At 37.6% G+C, this 16,880-nt stretch overlaps 1 protein-coding gene and 1 non-coding gene across 3 annotated transcripts in view; one reads left to right on the forward strand and one right to left on the reverse strand.

The window, feature by feature from the left end:
* The first annotated feature begins 6,667 nt into the window (after positions 1-6,667).
* Positions 6,668-6,739, forward strand: trnaq-uug (transfer RNA glutamine (anticodon UUG)). Its single transcript has one exon. It is a non-coding gene; the product is annotated as a tRNA-Gln (tRNA).
* A 352-nt stretch (positions 6,740-7,091) lies between these two features.
* Positions 7,092-16,880, reverse strand: part of calcrl2 (calcitonin receptor-like 2) — a 30,399-nt gene continuing 20,610 nt past the window's right edge. For both annotated transcript variants that reach the window (XM_063881868.1, XM_063881860.1), the window contains 8 exons: positions 15,890-15,981; positions 15,115-15,244; positions 14,752-14,905; positions 13,336-13,396; positions 12,940-13,006; positions 10,877-11,095; positions 10,238-10,279; positions 7,092-10,122 (listed from right to left, as the gene is read on the reverse strand). In XM_063881868.1, coding sequence (XP_063737938.1) covers positions 9,838-10,122; positions 10,238-10,279; positions 10,877-11,095; positions 12,940-13,006; positions 13,336-13,396; positions 14,752-14,905; positions 15,115-15,244; positions 15,890-15,981 — 1,050 coding nt within the window. In that variant the 3' untranslated portion in view covers positions 7,092-9,837. The remainder of the gene's footprint in view (positions 10,123-10,237; positions 10,280-10,876; positions 11,096-12,939; positions 13,007-13,335; positions 13,397-14,751; positions 14,906-15,114; positions 15,245-15,889; positions 15,982-16,880) is intronic.

A 16,880-nucleotide genomic window follows, 5' to 3' on the forward strand; every position in this document is an offset into this window, starting at 1 on the left:
CAGTGAATTTAACTCATTATTGTTATATACTGTAATTGTATGTGTGCTTCCGTAACATGTCGTCAATCTTCATTGATATTGCCTGAATAGAATTTATTAATAACAAATTCTAATTGTGTGGTGCCTCTGAAATGAACAGTGTCACCATCGTAGAATAAATAATAATAATAATCATAATATTAATAATAACGCACATGTTTTAAAAAAGGTACTGTATTGACGATTTAGCTTGAAAACATAACCTTAAATTTATATTTTTCAATTGTCAGTGACATTAGTGAATGTTGTTGACACATTGACTGAAGTTCAATCGTCTGAGTCAAGATAAACTCTTGAGCAACACTGCAACAAATAAAGCCCAATACGTTTCATATCCCAGGTGCCAGCAATGAAATAAAGGCTTAAACATGCTTAAGAACAACACAAATCCAAAATCATGCTCTCCTTTGGGTGTGAGGTAAATTCTGTGTTATCATTGTGGCTTCGCATTTTATTCCACCCCGACTCAGCCCACCTCCACTGAGTATGTTAGTTGATTGTTTTTTAGTCGGCTTACCATTAGCACTGTCTCCTCTGTGGAGGTCGCACAAAGTGACTCGCCACATCCAGGCAGGCGTGAAGCGAGGAGTGACATGATCAGAAGTGGCAGGACTGTGAAGAAGGAGCTTTACGTGCCAACCAGAGTGGAGGGAGAGGGAGGCATAGGAGCAAGATGATCGAGGGAACAAAGAACGAGGAGGAGGAGATACTCAGAGAAAAGGCCAGTCACTGCCCAGGGAAACTGAGAGACTGCTCTGAGACGTATATACACAGGACTTTTATCCGGAACAAGAGGAAATAAGAAAACCGGAGATGCCAGGAGGTGTCCCACCTGCTGATAACAGAGAGTGAGTGAGGTGACAAAATAAGATCAGGGGAGATTATAAGAGCGAGGCTGAGAAGGGGGCAGGGGTTCCAACGATGCTAATCTAAAGCTGTGTGTGTTGCATAAACACCATCAGTGCCTTCCTGCCAGGTGAAGTGAGGTTGCAGGATCCAATCAACGTATGTGAGGTCAAAGTGATGGACATCATGTACGAACAAAAAGAGACACAGAGGGAGGAGACATCAATAACATGCATGATCAGGGTCTTAACAACAAGGTTTCACCCTATGGTCAGGGAATGAATCCTTAGGCGTGTCACATCTTTGTGACCGCACTAGACCGACAGATCGGGTTTCTTGAAACGCTTTCAGCAAATGGTTATAAAATGTCCATGTTCAGTGTTTTTTCATTTTACAGATACAGCAACTAAATGTGTTAGTGAAGGATATTTTTGCCAACTCAAGAGACTGATGATATGATTTATACATCAGCCAACTGGAGTGTGAAAAAGAGGACAATACACAAACATTGGTTTGCAGATGATGATAGCATATATCCTAGCGCATATATTAGAACTGCAATGCTCGTCTGAAGGTTCTGAATAGCTCTCATAATGCTACAACACAAATAACCTATGAAGTTCTGCAGATAAATGCAATTTGCCATTTTCGCCACATTCCCAAATCTCCCAAAAGAGAAGAAAAAAATAGAGAAAGGGAAACATGTAAGGCCGGAGTTTGAGAAAAGAGTGAGGAACTCATTGGTTTATTGGTTTGTCTAAAAATATTAAAGCGCTTCTTAGTATTGCTTTGAGCTAATTGCTAAGTAGGCTGGCTAACATGCTTAAAACGACACGTCATCATGCTAATATTTTCCAGGTATTCTTAACCAAGCTTGTTAACACTTTATCATTAGCTAATTAGCTTCTAATACAAAGTGCAGATGAGGCTAATGGGAAGGCCATTCATTTTGAAGGTGTCTGCAAAAAAAACTAGAAAGGGATGTAAATGACTAACCCTTAGTAGATTAATTGCCGTTAAGAATTTAACCGATTAAAAATGTATAAGCCAATTAACTGACAACTCCAGTACATCGTCATTATTGTCCCACCTGAAGAGTCAGCACCAGATGACTGCAATGCAAGGCGAAAGTGGAACGCCGTCCTACCAACAAACTATTGTATGTGTTAGCTAGAAGGAGCTGCAGTGATGTGCGTGCAGAGACAATAACTCAGAGGATTAGATTTATGGTGGAAAAGGAAATGTCGGCGATAAATGTGGTGGACGGTGAGGGATTTCGTAAGCTACTGAACTACATTGAACCAGACTATCGCAGTTTACCATGGGGATCTTCGGTGCCAGCCTCAATTGGCCGTTTAAGAAACAGCAGTTTTTTGCACTTCCGCATTAGTTTCATTTTTCAGCACTGTAGATTTGAAAATGTCATAGTTGTGGTAGCACTAGAAAAAAATTGAGGGGGATCCGTGGTTCATCTTTAAGGGAACATGAATTTATGTGGAACATTTCATGGCAATGCATTGGATATTTCCAAAAAGTGAGAGTTGAATGGGCCATAAATCATATATGCAACTAATCTTGTTTTTCATTTTCATCGGACACTCCTTTAAATTTCCTCCTGTGCACTTGAGCTGCCAGCAGTGCTGGAGCTAGATAGCATACCATTTCAGTGGCAAATAACATGAAATGTGGTTTAGATGGCCGATGTTTGGACACACTTGAGCTGTAATGCAAAACAAGGAAGTAAGTGCATTTCCATATGGGGGTTGTAGGAAAGCACACCTGGACACATGAATAGGGGTTATTTCAGGTTCTTTCCAGGATTTTTAAGTTCAGATGGGGGCTACATTTTGAATGCTTTCTTAGTCAAAATATAAGATGTCATTTTTTGTTTTCCCAAGACATGTAGGGTACTATTTAGTTAACAACCGCACAATGGGATACTTCTGCTCTTGAGGCGCTCCTGGGGTCAGCTGAAGTTCAACACAGTTGTGAGTTTAGCACAAAATGAAATACAAACCTAACCCTAAGCTGCAGAGGTAACCCTTATTTTGGTGGGAAATAGAGCCTCGCTGCTTTATAAAACCAATGTATTTTGACTATTTTTACTTAACCATTTTGATACAGAAAGTGGAGCAGAAAAATCACCAGAATGTAGGGGACACACACCAACTGAGTAATTTGATAACAACATTAAAAGAAAACCTACCCAGTTGGCTTGAAGAGTGTGACTACCAAAGCAGTTGGTGTAATGATCTGGCACAGAATGTGAGAAGAGATTGGTTGATATGCTGGAGAGAAGATGCAGGCAGGTGTGTTCGAAGAGAGAGAGAAGTGCAGATTGGTGGCAGCTGTGTAGGTCAACCGGGGACCTAGGAACACACAAACACACACACACACACACACACACACACACACACACACACACACACACACACACACACACACACACACACACACACACACACACACGCACACACACACACACACACACACACACACAGGTACACGAAAGTAACGTGATGATAAGGAAACAAAAGCCATTGCTTATTAACTACAGTTTAGACTAGAGAGGAATCTCAAGCACCTTGAACCAAACTGACATGATAAAACGAGATGTATTAGGAAGAGAATTTCCTGAAATTATTATTCCAAAAACCTTTTAAAAGCTTTTACAGCTGACACATCTTATCACGTTAGATAATTACTAACATCACAATTCTTCTCTTGCTTTTTTTCAGTCACTTTGGAAATGTAATTGGAGAAAAGCATTAGTCCACAGCTTTTATCTTAATTCTCCTGTCTGTGAGAAAAGTATTTAATAAAAAGGATTGCCGTGTGTTTCTTTTTAGCATGGACCCAATGATCTTCTCTACTGATAGCTCTTAGTCTATTACTCTGATGCTTTAGGCTTCTTTTGTTTGTAGTGTACGAGTGCATAGATTATTCATTTGATTATGTACCTAAAATGTTCAGAAATACAGTGTTAACAAATACGTTCTCATCTTATCTGCATTTGTCTGGTGGTCAAATGTCTAGATTTCAAATGCTTATTCAATGAAATACAGTTTTCTTTTCTAAGATTGAAGAGATAACTTGATTGGCTCACTTGGAACTGAATATGTCTCCTCACGGGAGTATTTTTTGTTTTATGTTTAAACTCACACTTGTCTTGTAAACTGATTTATGTCAAAAATATCTGAAAGTGGAGCAAAAAGGTAACCTGCAGACTCCCAGTGACCCCCCCCCCCTGCTTTTGGGCCTGACTTTCCCATTTCTGCTCTTCAATGTCTGCAAATTAGCACATACATCATGAGATAAAGCTTCGTTTTCATATAGAAACATAACATTTCAGCAACCTCGCAATTCAAAGAATATGTAATTAACTGCAGTTTCCTGGTGGTATCATAAAGTTAACTTTTTACCCATCAGTTGGTTCACCCCTTTAAGAGAGAACCATTTTCTTTTCATTCCTTATGGCCTCTAATTATTCTGTCCGAACCAAGATTCATAATACAGTTTTTTTTCATACTATGACTGCTTTTGACATAATCATGTTTGTTTAGGATAATTGTGTGGAATTAAAAATTCCATAAGGGGGTAGAAAACAAACAACCACAGAACATTTTTTCTTTCCGTGTCATAGACCTACTTTCAACATATGGGGCTGCATGTTGAACCAGGGATGATGTTGATGTCCATGTGTAATCAGAAAACCTGACATGCCACTGGATTGATTTCAGTCACATTCCTGCATCCAAAGTCCAGTTGGACATTGATTCATTGATTGATCAAATATGAGTCTGTGAATGCCTAATCATCTGTGTCCCTGTGTGTGTGTGTGTGTGTGTGTGTGTGTGTGTGTGTGTGTGTGTGTGTGTGTGTGTGTGTGTGTGTGTGTGTGTGTGTGTGTGTGTGTGTGTGTGTGTGTGTGTGTGTGTGTGTGTGTGTGTGTGTATGCTTGGCTTTACCGGGGCTAAAGAAGCGTTGGGTCAAGTGGGAGTACTCTGCTCACGTGTTAGGGATTGTGATGGTGTGTGTGTGTGTGTGTGTGTGTGTGTGTGTGTGTGTGTGTGTGTGTGTGTGTGTGTGTGTGTGTGTGTGTGTGTGTGTGTGTGTGTGTGTGCATTAAGCTGTTAGTATAGACTAAGCTCTGGGACATTAGGTTTACGTATCCTCACAGAACCCCTCTGATGAGCTGCGGGTGGATGGAGCTATATGGGGCAGGCCGGGAGAGAGGATGAGCAGAAAAACAATCATGCTCCTCTACTGTAATGCAGGAGTTCAGTGACAGTGGTAATCTGAGTTATTTTAGTTTAGATTTCATATTTATCGCACCATAAATAAAGGAAAATAAACATGGCTTAATTACAGCATGGCAATTTGCAGGTGTTAGGAATAATGCATCCAACATTTGTGAATGTTGTAGGTAGGTACGTACGTACATACATACATACATACATACATACATACATACATACACACACACACACACACACACACACACACACACACACACACACACACACACACACATACACACATACACACATACACACATACACACATACATACATACATACATACATACATACATACATACATACATACATACATACATACATACATACATACATACAGCTCCGGAAAAAAATAAAGACCACTCCACATGTTTGGCATGTGGAGCCTGCATGTATGGCAGCCGTTCCAGTGTTTGTTGAATTTCAACACAGAGAAAAAATGTCAGTAGTTTATAGAATACAAAAGAAAAAGAAAAAAAATCATCATTCAACTCAGAAACATACATATAAATAATAAAACAAGGTAAAATGATAATGCTGAAGTGATCTCTTCATTTTTTCGGGGTTGTATATAATAAAATACAAATAAACTTAGATAGATACATAGACAGATCAGATGCTGCCCCCACGTGGCCTGTCAATATTATTACAACTATATACCGTCAACACTCTTGCTATAAAAAAAGATACAAAAGTAATAAGATAGTTCAGACGCCAATACAACCTATGGTTTGTAGATTCCGTTTTAATCCCAAGCGACTGTATACTACATTTGTACTGGGTCTGTCATTTATTAAATGATCTGTTACTACATACAGGCAGTAACGTTGAGTAAAAGTTCATATGTTTTTCCCTCTCTCAATTTATTGGAGTGCCTGCGTAACATGTAAATACTCATTTAAAGTACGTTTACGGAGCAAATGCAGTTAGAGACGTTACAGAACCTTTCACGAACATTTACACAAGTAGGCTTATATATGTTAATGACTAAAGATAAAAGAAAACCTCAACGGTATGTCGTTCATTACTGTTCAGGAGTAGTGACTTATCTTATCGTGCGCCTAGTCTCTCTTTGTATCTTAAAGTTTTGGATACATTCACGTGCGTGTCCTACCACGACGGTAGTTAGTTATTTAGGTTTCAGGGTGGTTGAGTTAAATGCTAGGTTACAGTAAGCGTTACGTAGAATGTGGGTTTAACATTCACTCTGAAACCTTTTTGATTTAGGCTATATTGTTCTTACGCTGCCACATTGGGGCTAACCTTACGCATGCTATCAAACTAAGCTGGCCTCTGATTAGCTAACGAGGGTTCCAGACGGTGCACTGGCTAACGTTAGCTATTGTCCCTATTGTACTTACAGTTGCAGCATTACACCGAAGTATAACCAGGTTTACAACATCTATAATAAAAGTATGTACCTTGTGAACTTTTGAAATAGTTGTTACATTATCTTGTGACAGGCCGTCCAGACGGTACCATCTGGTCCCATGGTGTAATGGTTAGCACTCTGGACTTTGAATCCAGCGATCCGAGTTCAAATCTCGGTGGGACCTCATCCTTTTTTAAGTTTTTCGGTTTTTGTGAAACAACATATCAACAATTTACTACACAATTACTTATGTGTAGCTAATAAACAGCAGCTACATCGGTAGCCCCACCTAAAGAGCTTGCACTGCCGATGATCAGATGATTATACACCGCCTACTTCGCCCAGCCATTTCCTTGAAAGATGACACTGACCTCAAGTTACCTTTCTAGTTAATACCCTTATTTATCTTTTCTATGTGTAAAATAATGAAGCAGGACTGATAAGTGCAGTAGCCTAAAGCACTCGAACAGAGACAATTATCAAGCCTGGAACATCATTTTGTGGCAAATATTAAACACTCATGCTGAAACCACAGGTTTATGTTCAAACTATTTTATTTCCACACATACATAAATGGCAGAGTTAAAAACATATATATATACAATAATATGCTTGAATTGAAGATTACTTTTCACGTTTTATTGGAATGTTCTTTCAAATTTCTTTACAAATGTCCATGACAGCTGTTTGCCTACAGGGCAATATCGGCTAAAGTGTACAGTGTATTCCTTTCTTTCTTCTTTTTAGTTTTCTCATACTCAGCTGTTTTCTTACCACAATTGTTTTCCCATGCATGAGTGTAGCTCTTCGTGTCCACACTGGAATAATTGCTTCCCCAAAGTATGTTGTGACATGTGGATGCATTTGCTACAAGCATACTGCTAAAAATAAGACTTGCTCAGTAATCCAGTGGAGACTGAAAAGGCTCTGGTACTGTAGCCTGCTAGTGTACATACAGCACGGTACATGTGTGATGAAAAAACTATTAAATTATATCTATTTTTTAAGTGGCAGGGAATTGTATTTGAAAAAACAATATTGTAACAATAATTTCAAATAGTGAAACAAACTAATTTAACAGCCACAATAGTAATAGAAACATGACTAGGCATTAGGAAAACTAAATGTTCTGAACAATTCATTTAGTTACACATTAGGCACAGTCTTCTGTCTGCAAAAGTTATTTTTTGGCTATTTTGTAAAGGTATTTTACATGTGTAGCTCTGGCTTATCTTTGTTTTTATCTTAAAACGTCAGAATATTAAAGCTCTATCTCACATTTCGATTAACCATTGTGAAAAAAAACATTTCATAAAAGTGAAGACTGTTGGAAATTAAATAAGTTACTTTTCCCCCCAACTAATTGTCACACAGTAGGAGGGACTGTAAGTGAAAAGCACATGTGCACACACCGCTTGCAAACAATATTTCACACATCACAGTGTTTTTCTAAATCTTTTGTATGTGTTCTACTTTTTGGCCAAAATCACCCAACACCCTGTGTTGTTAATGGAGTTAGTGAAGGAGTAAAATTGGAGCAATTATTGCAGCACTTAAGAGCTCTATTATCTCTATACTGGTAATTATCCTGCACCCAAAGCTCTTCTCTTAGTTTGAATTAGGAGAATTTTAACCAAAAATGTTCAGCATATCCTTTAGTTCCAGGAAGTAAATCAGTTGGGATCAAACATGGCGCAAAATGAGCTAAACAACTACATAACACCCCGGATGTATAAAGAGAAGTGCTTCATACACGTTTAGCTATCATGTAGCCAGGATGTTATAGTATTGAGCCATTTCATAAAGTTCTGTATACAAACCACGTAAGTCAGAAGCGCTTTGATCTTAGTAGCTATGTTCCGTGTTCAGATGGAGTCTGTTTATCAGCCATAAAAGTAGTTTTAAATTGGCACATGGAAATGTACTTTATTACTTATTTAAGGCTGAACCATGATGTTTTACTAAACCAAACCAAGTGGTCTAGTTGCATCTTTGGCTGGTTAACGTGTTTTAAAACAGCAAGCATAACCCAGGAGACACTATGTTTACCTCATAATAATATTGCGTTTTAAGTCTATGGGAACGCAACTTTGTAGAAGAAAGGGACTGGTCTGACGGTTTGGGTTCCTCCAATCAATGATGTTAAAACCAAAATCATTATTGTCTTTACAATTGAATACATTTCAAAATAAAAACCTTATTTTAAGGAAACTCAACTTCAACAAATAACATGAATTCCATCAGAGTCCTAAACTGAGATGATAGCTATCGCTATTCTGCTAAACTGGGTAGGCCTGATGTTAGCAGGACTTTGGCTGAGTCAATATTAGCATCATGCTCTCTTCATCATTATTGGAATTTATTACTGTATCATTAAGTTATATGGACTAACTGGGTTTGTCAAGATTGACATGTTTCCGTTTCAGATAACAGCTTGGAAATATCAGTAAAATATGGTAGATATAGTTTGAGGCTAGCTAAGGCTAGCTGTGGCTATTTCATCGACAAGCTTAACTCTCTTATTTTAGTTTTCATGTTCAATGTTTTTCTGTGAGCCCTCACCGTGTAAAAGCAAATATTATTATTATATGGTTAACAGATGTCAAAAAGTCTGAATCTGGTCTTTTGCCTACTGTGTTTAAGTCAGCAACCTCTACCTAAAGGAGTAGTGGAGTAAATTATATTTCTGTTACTATTGTAACATGTGTTGTGTTATAACTGGGAATGCTGGCTTTTTTAGGCAGGCCAGTAATGATTATATTATTATTATACCTTTCTAGGTAAAAGCGTGTAAAAGAACATATAGATCATATGGGTTGGCTATGACATTCATTGGTCTCAATGGTTCACGGGTAAAGCATTCAGAGGCTCCATACTGTAAGGCAACACAAACATTAATGCATTTGTCATTTCGAAATGGCAGTTTTGGATTTGAAATTTAAAAGGAAATACATTCAACAATAATTGATATACATAAGTGGACTTTATCCCAGCCACAGAACAAAACACATGTATGCAAAAAAATATACTATGCTAAGATACATGACATAAATATACCTTTTTCCTAATCAGCTCATTAGTATCCATAAACTGGAGATATAACAAATTTGTTTGTGAACATCACATGCTTTTTTTAAGTGCTTTACTGATCATTTGTACATTTACGGCCCATCAGTTAACCTTTATTTTGAAAATACACCTGCTCCTGTCCTCACTGTTTTTTTCAGTCATTATTTTTTTTACTGTGTGTTTGTGTTTGGCACCACCACAACCTTTCCCTGGTCAGATGTCGGTGGTCTCCAACTTGTTGAGCATGTCCGCCTCCCCATTGCTGCTTGTCTTCTGCTGACCGTTGGCTTTCTCTAGGCACAGGAATTGGCTGCTTTCCTTTCGTTTTGAATTCGCAGCGTTAGTGTCCTCCAAGTTGATGGTGGCGCGGCTGCTTTCGGTGATGGAGGAGTTGTGGTGGTTGTTGAAGTGGCTGTGGACGGTGGGTGTTGTGCCCCAGCCGGTTTTACCCCAGGCAGACTTCCACTGATCCCGCTTCCTCCGCAGAGCTGTCTGGGCCTGAACGTCAAGAAAGTTTCATTACATTTTTTAACAATTAGAGGTTACATGCAGTATCTTGAATACAAAAAGTTGACATGATCTTGCATTTACTGTATGACCCCTTTTACTGTACCTCAGTATTGCAGAAACAGAATATGATTGCCACCAGGAGTCCCTGCAAAGCAATAGGAAAGTAATTAAATATTCATACAAGAACAGATGTCAGTGTGATTATCCTGTAAATAATAAATATATATGAATTATCATGTTCTATTTTACGAAAGAACAAAATAACAAAGTTTCTGGAAAGCTGTTTATGACAATTTTTTAATTATTTTTTTTAATAAACATGACAGCTGAAAATTGACAGGAAAGTGTAGAGAGAAGGGATACCTACGTAGCAAAATTATGTAGAGGAATTTGTTTAAAGTGCTTTTCAGTTTGATGTTACTTGTGCTATTCAACACCCCTATTTGTGTATGAATAGTTCGGAACATATTTCTTTCCATTGCTTATACACTCTACTTAAGATGGCTTCGGAAGAAGACAATTTTTTAGATTTTACATCATTATTATAGTTCCCATTTTGGCCTTCATGCTAAAAACCAGATGTGTTTGAAACATACAAAATTAAACATCTTAGAGAGATGTGCAGATTATTGATGTCAAATTAATTATATTTAACGTTACCATAGAGGTTTTTTCAATACATCACGAGTCTCTGTTCAGCAGCTTGTTCAAACTTTAAATTGCAGCGTATTGTTGCCTATACCTGGAAATGGCAGAAGATATTGACAAAGAAGTCATAGATGGCCTGGCTGATGTGTCCCTCGGGTCTCCATGGTAACAGGATGTACTGGACTCCAAGCAAGGGGATGAGGATGAGCGTGGCTCTCACTGCCTTCATGTAGGCTGTGGACTCAGCGCAGTGGGTCTCCTTCAACTTGGTGATTAAAACACGTACGATGTTCAAGAGAAAGAAAAAGTTCACCTAGGTGGATGATGAAATGAAAATGGAAGAGAAAAGACGAACATTTCAATCTGGTGTGATATTATGCAGACTATGATTTGACTTTTGAACGGGAAATAATGGCATTGATTTGCCTGATGGTGGCACTAAATCATCACCTTTGAAAATACATGACGTTCCTTTCTTTAAAAAAAAGCACGTCATTTAAATGGAGATGTATCATTTTATTATTTTTGTCAATAACACAACCTTAACACACTCATGATGTTTGTTGCCCCAGTCTTGGACCTTTACAAAGTAACTTAGTTGTTTAAAATGACCAAATACAGTCTGCAACATTTGAAGTTAAAACTTAAACTGCTCTCACATCTCAGTGGCATATTAATATAAAAACTGGCAAAAAAAAGCGGTACATTGAAACTGTCTGATCACTTATTTGATTTAGCTGTGCATTTGCATCTGTACCACAGTTCATTTGCATAATCAGTTTTGAGGTAAAATAACTCTGCAATGGGTGTAGACAGTAAAACAAAATCTGACAATAGCAATATATGTAAGCCTTACATTATATAAGATTGATATGAATAGATTTTAATTGCATTATTTATTTTACTGTATGTCTATACAAAAATATAATTTAAAAAATTTGACGCCCGTGTCTATGATACAATATAAACATACTTTCATTGCAATATAATCTGCTTATAGCACTATATAAATATATTTCAATAAACGCCAATAAATATTCATAGAGCTTTATAGCACTAATTATTAAATATTATATATAATTTTATAATGGCTTCATCACAATTCATAATTTGTAGTCACTGATATTTAATGTTTTATTCGATTTACATTTTTTGAAAAACAGCATGTTAAATATAATATATCTGCCTATACTCAGGAAATATTTTACCCTATTTTACTAATTTTGTATTCTTTTATAACCAGCTTTTAATGTATATATCCGTCTAAACCTTACAAATGTAATTACTTCAATTAAAGCATCTAGTTACCGCTAACAGGTATTTAAACTGCCTGGCCAAAAAAAAGGTCACACAATCTAATATTCGTTGGAGCGCCTTTAGCTTTGATTACCGCACACATTCGCTGTGGCATCGTTTCCACAAGCTTCTGCAATGTCACAACATTTATTTCTGTCTTGCATTAATTTTTCGCCAAGATCTTGTATTGATGACGGGAGATTCGGACCACTGCGCAAAGTCTTCTCCAGCCCATCCCAAAGATTCTCAATCGGGTTCAGGTCTGGACTCTGTGGGGGCCAATCTATGTGTGAAAATGATGTCTCATGCTCCCTGAACCACTCTTTCACAATTTGAGCCCGATGGATCCTGGCATTGTCCTCTTGTAACATGCCCGTGCCATCAGGGAAGAAAAAATCCATTGATGGAATAACCTGGTCATTCAGTATATTCAGGTAGTCAGCTGACCTCATTCTTTGGGCACGTTGCTGAACCTAGACCAGACCAACTGCAGCAACCCCAGATCATAGCATTGCCCCCCACAGGCTTGTGGCCTTTTTTTTGGCCAGGCAGTGTACAATCACAATCAAATGCAATATACAAAGATTATAAATGATTGCTGATCTATGGGAATGATATTCAACTATGATCCTGCATATTCAAAAAAAGCTATGAGTGTACATATATTATTAGGTATTATGATATTTGACTTTATGAGCAACCATACGATGCTTTATTCGTTGCGATTATTGTTAAAAAGCATTCAATGTTTAAAAGTGTCTCATAACTATAATTCTAAGGCGATATTGATATAATGCCTTACAATTATGTTTATAAAGTAAAATTGGCATAGAGAGGCTACCAAATGTGTTAATCACTCACGAGTAGTGCAGCCTGAATGGGCCCATGGATGATGTAGAGCAGGTTTGTGTGTGAGCTGATCCAACACCTGGAAAAAATACGAAGGAGAAAAAATACAAATTACAATATCTCATGCACAGTGACTCAGATAAGCCTGAGGGCCTTATTGAAGCCTGCATCATTAATCAATAGTGCTACACTTAGCAAACAAAGGGCTCACACAAATTCCTGTTGATGAATCAATATATTACAAATCCTATCATCCTGATCAAACAGAGAGGAAGAAGGTCACAGGAAGGAGAGAGGGAGAAACAGCAGTCTGGAGTTATGCCAATATGAGGACAAACTGCAACAATTTTGGCCTTGATCCGACACATTTGATCCAATATTAGAAAAAAAAAACATGCTACATCTCACTTGTCGTTAAAGAAAAGACCGCGAGCCACAGCATACGTGATGGCAGGAATGATAGGGAAACCTAAGAACAGAGAGAGAAACGCAGATGGAAAATATCAGACTGTTAAAACAACATTATATGCTCCTAGAAAGTTATAATAGGGCTTTATATAAATACAAACAGTATCTAAACTTAAATAGTTCGACATTTTGGGAAATATTCGTATTCATTATCTTGCTGAGGGTTGGGTGAAACAAATGTCCATCAAATACTTACAGGGTATAGTGGGAAATTGGATAGGCTCATATTTTCAGGTGTACTTATAAGTTAATTACTGTTTTGGCCCTTGAATTACAGGACTGTTAACCCAGAAAACAGTGTCTAAAGATGACAACGCAGCTATTCCTCACTTGGAGTGTTGCTCAAAAGGTATTATGAGCTTTATTGTAGCAAGTATAATCTTATAAAGCATCCCCAGAATTCAAAGGTTATTTAATTTATTAATGCAGTCCCTTTGTATTTGCCTTATGATCTCCTGGTAGCAAATGCTCATGCACTTTTATACTTTAACATAATCAGAATACTTGATTTATCAAAGCAGACTTTGTTTTATGGGATGGTTAGTTTGGTTATATTTAAAAATGAAAGTAAAAGAAAAAGATACATGCTATATCTCTCTCTAGCACAAGGTTATTAAAGTTTTGGAGTTGAAGTTAAAGTAATGGTTGGAGAACTGTTTAGGAACATCCTGACTGTTTTAACATTTTGTTTTGAGAGATATATATGTAAACTAAATCTGGTTAAATCGCATTTGATCTAACTAGAATGAGTAAATCATGACCTAGTTATTTAATTCCATCTGACTAGAAAGATAGGGTGCCAGTGAAGTATCGCACCATCTCCTGGAACCTTAAGTCGGTTTAATATCTGTCGTTGAATGACAAGCGAGTTGACAGAATACTATGATGTCTGCTTTTTTTCAGTAGGTATATATTAGAATCAAAAAATAACATAAACTAAAATGATGCCCATTTGTTTATTTAAACAAGGCAAAAGGTGTGGTTAGTTACTTTTAGGAATGTATTCATTTACAACAATTGTATTAAATGTTTTCTTTCGTTTTATTTTCAGTTTAAGTTAGTAAGTTCTCCACGGATCATATCCCCTAATATAAATACACTGTATGTGTTGTGTGATGTCAAAGGTTGAGGTGCACAAAGATTACTTTATATAACAATCAGCATGAGTCCTGAGTTACAATAGCCTTCTGTTTAGTTTATTAGTATTGATATAAGTTCTATGGTTGTGAGAAGACTGAAAATCACCAGATTAAGTTGGAAATCGTTGCTTGCCGTTTTTTATTCACTGCATCTGATAAGCATGAAAAAGGAAATTGTTTAGAAATGGCAGTGAAGTATCACATCCTCTAGACTTACCCCATCCTAGGACGTAGTACCAGAAGAGCTGCTGTTCACCGACGAATACGGCCACTATGATGAGTGTGTGCAGGTAGATGCCCTCACACAGCATCCACAAGTAGTTGGAGGTGGACGTATACAGTACAAGTACAGCTAGGACCTTACAGCTCACCTGTGGACAGGAAACCGGTCTTAAAATGTGTCAAAAGTAATTCAAAGCATAATTAAATCAGAATTCCAATCAGAAAAGCACCCACAGTCTGAATTATGCCCCATATATAATTCCTTATCAGCACAGTGTAAAGTTAAGTTAGGCTAAATTAGGCTTGTGAAGTGAAATTCATTAGTTTAATGGGATGACATATAAATTCAGTGGCTCACAGGATTGCTGGCGGTTATGGCTTGGTTATTGGCCACAGTGAGCGAGAGCCACATGATGGTAACGATGGAGTTCAGGATGAAGGAGAGGAACATGCTCTTGTGGAGGGAGATTCTCTGGCAGCTCAAACTCCTGGAAGAGAGAGAGAGAGACAGAAATAAGTCAAGGCTTTTTTTTTTTTGACGAAAATTGCAATAGATCTTGTTCAATATCTACTAAAAGAATCCCAAAAATCTTAACAAAGAACTTTTTCATCCACATTTACATTCAATAAACAGGATGGAAAAGCCTTTGAGACATACGCATTATGTTTGGCTACATTCACTGTGGCCCAAATTAGTTTTGTTTTTGTTTGTTGCCTAAATGTATCTCCTGTTTGTATAAATAAAAGTGCACAGAATAAATCACATGTTATCCGATCTTTTCAATTCTCATTTGGGACACTTGTGTTCCTAAGTTGGTTTTGTAATTCTACCAATAAAGAGTCTCTAGATCATTATTCATTACAATTCAGCGCTGGGGAGGGTCTTGTAAGTGAAGCCATTCATATCGCAGTCCCACTACTCCTGACTCAACCACACACACCTCACTCATGCCACTGCTCTACTAAAAGCCATAATTGACCCTCTTTCTTCTCATCCTTGTTAGCATATGCTAATAAATTCTTGTGGGATAGTTCAGGCCCATAACCAGATCACACTTAAATCTAATATAAGCTTATACCTGTTTCTAAGCCGTCATTCACAAACTGACACTATCAGAAAGGTCATGACTCACTTGAAGTAGGAGAAGATGATGAGGCAGATGATCAGGGAGACGATGGACAGGCCGTGACCCACCATGGCCAGGTAGTAGAGACTGATGGCAAACTGCAAGGACAGACAAATTAATGAAAATTAATTAGTTAATCACTTATTATGAATCTTAAAGTTCAGGACAGAATGGGTGTTTGCATAGTTTGCAACAAAATGAGCCTTTTAGAGAAATTCAGAACGTTTCCAAAAGGCCATGAGAATGTCATGGCATTTAAATGAGATACATGGTAGACAATCTTTGCAGAGACCGTTTATGCAGTTTGATGATTGCAGGGCTGCAGCTTCTCATTCCTCAGACGAACAAATCCTCAATGGCCTGCATGTTAAACTCAGTGTAGACATGAGGTGATTTACAATGACTAATCCTTCATTCAAAACCATGGGAAGAAATTCTTATATTTACATTTAAATGAGAAGTTCCCCGAGATATAACTCTCCATGTTAAATGATGAGTTTCAATTCCAAGGCTGAAAGTGGGGTTAAAATGCGCAGGAAGTTCACTATTGCAACAAAGTTTGAAGATTTTTCCTGTCATTTTGTACTTCCAAATATGATCATTTTCATAGCTTTCAAACATGTTTTTCTAATTTGGTAAGATTGATTTATAGCGTGAAAGCAGCATTGACCGCCTCTCCATTCCTCTCGAGCTCAGCTTTCACATTAGTGATGTTGTTCATGCCTGAAAACACTTGTGTCATCATCGATTGGAACTTGTGCAAGTTATGAGATCCTAAGCCTATGTATTGGACTTGTCATTTGTAGTAGGCCTAATTTTGATGAAAATGTGAAAAACAAACGTGTCACCTACCTTTCTGCTTTATCACATTGCATGGTGGACTTATACACATATTTTGAAAGAACTAAATCAATGATAATCTATGCTTGACACTTACAATTATACATGACAGTGACATGTCCAGCAGTGGCTCAGTCAGTAGGGGCTTGGACTGGGA

Source organism: Eleginops maclovinus, chromosome 1 (genome assembly GCF_036324505.1).
Source record: "Eleginops maclovinus isolate JMC-PN-2008 ecotype Puerto Natales chromosome 1, JC_Emac_rtc_rv5, whole genome shotgun sequence".
NCBI lineage: Eukaryota > Metazoa > Chordata > Actinopteri > Perciformes > Eleginopidae > Eleginops > Eleginops maclovinus.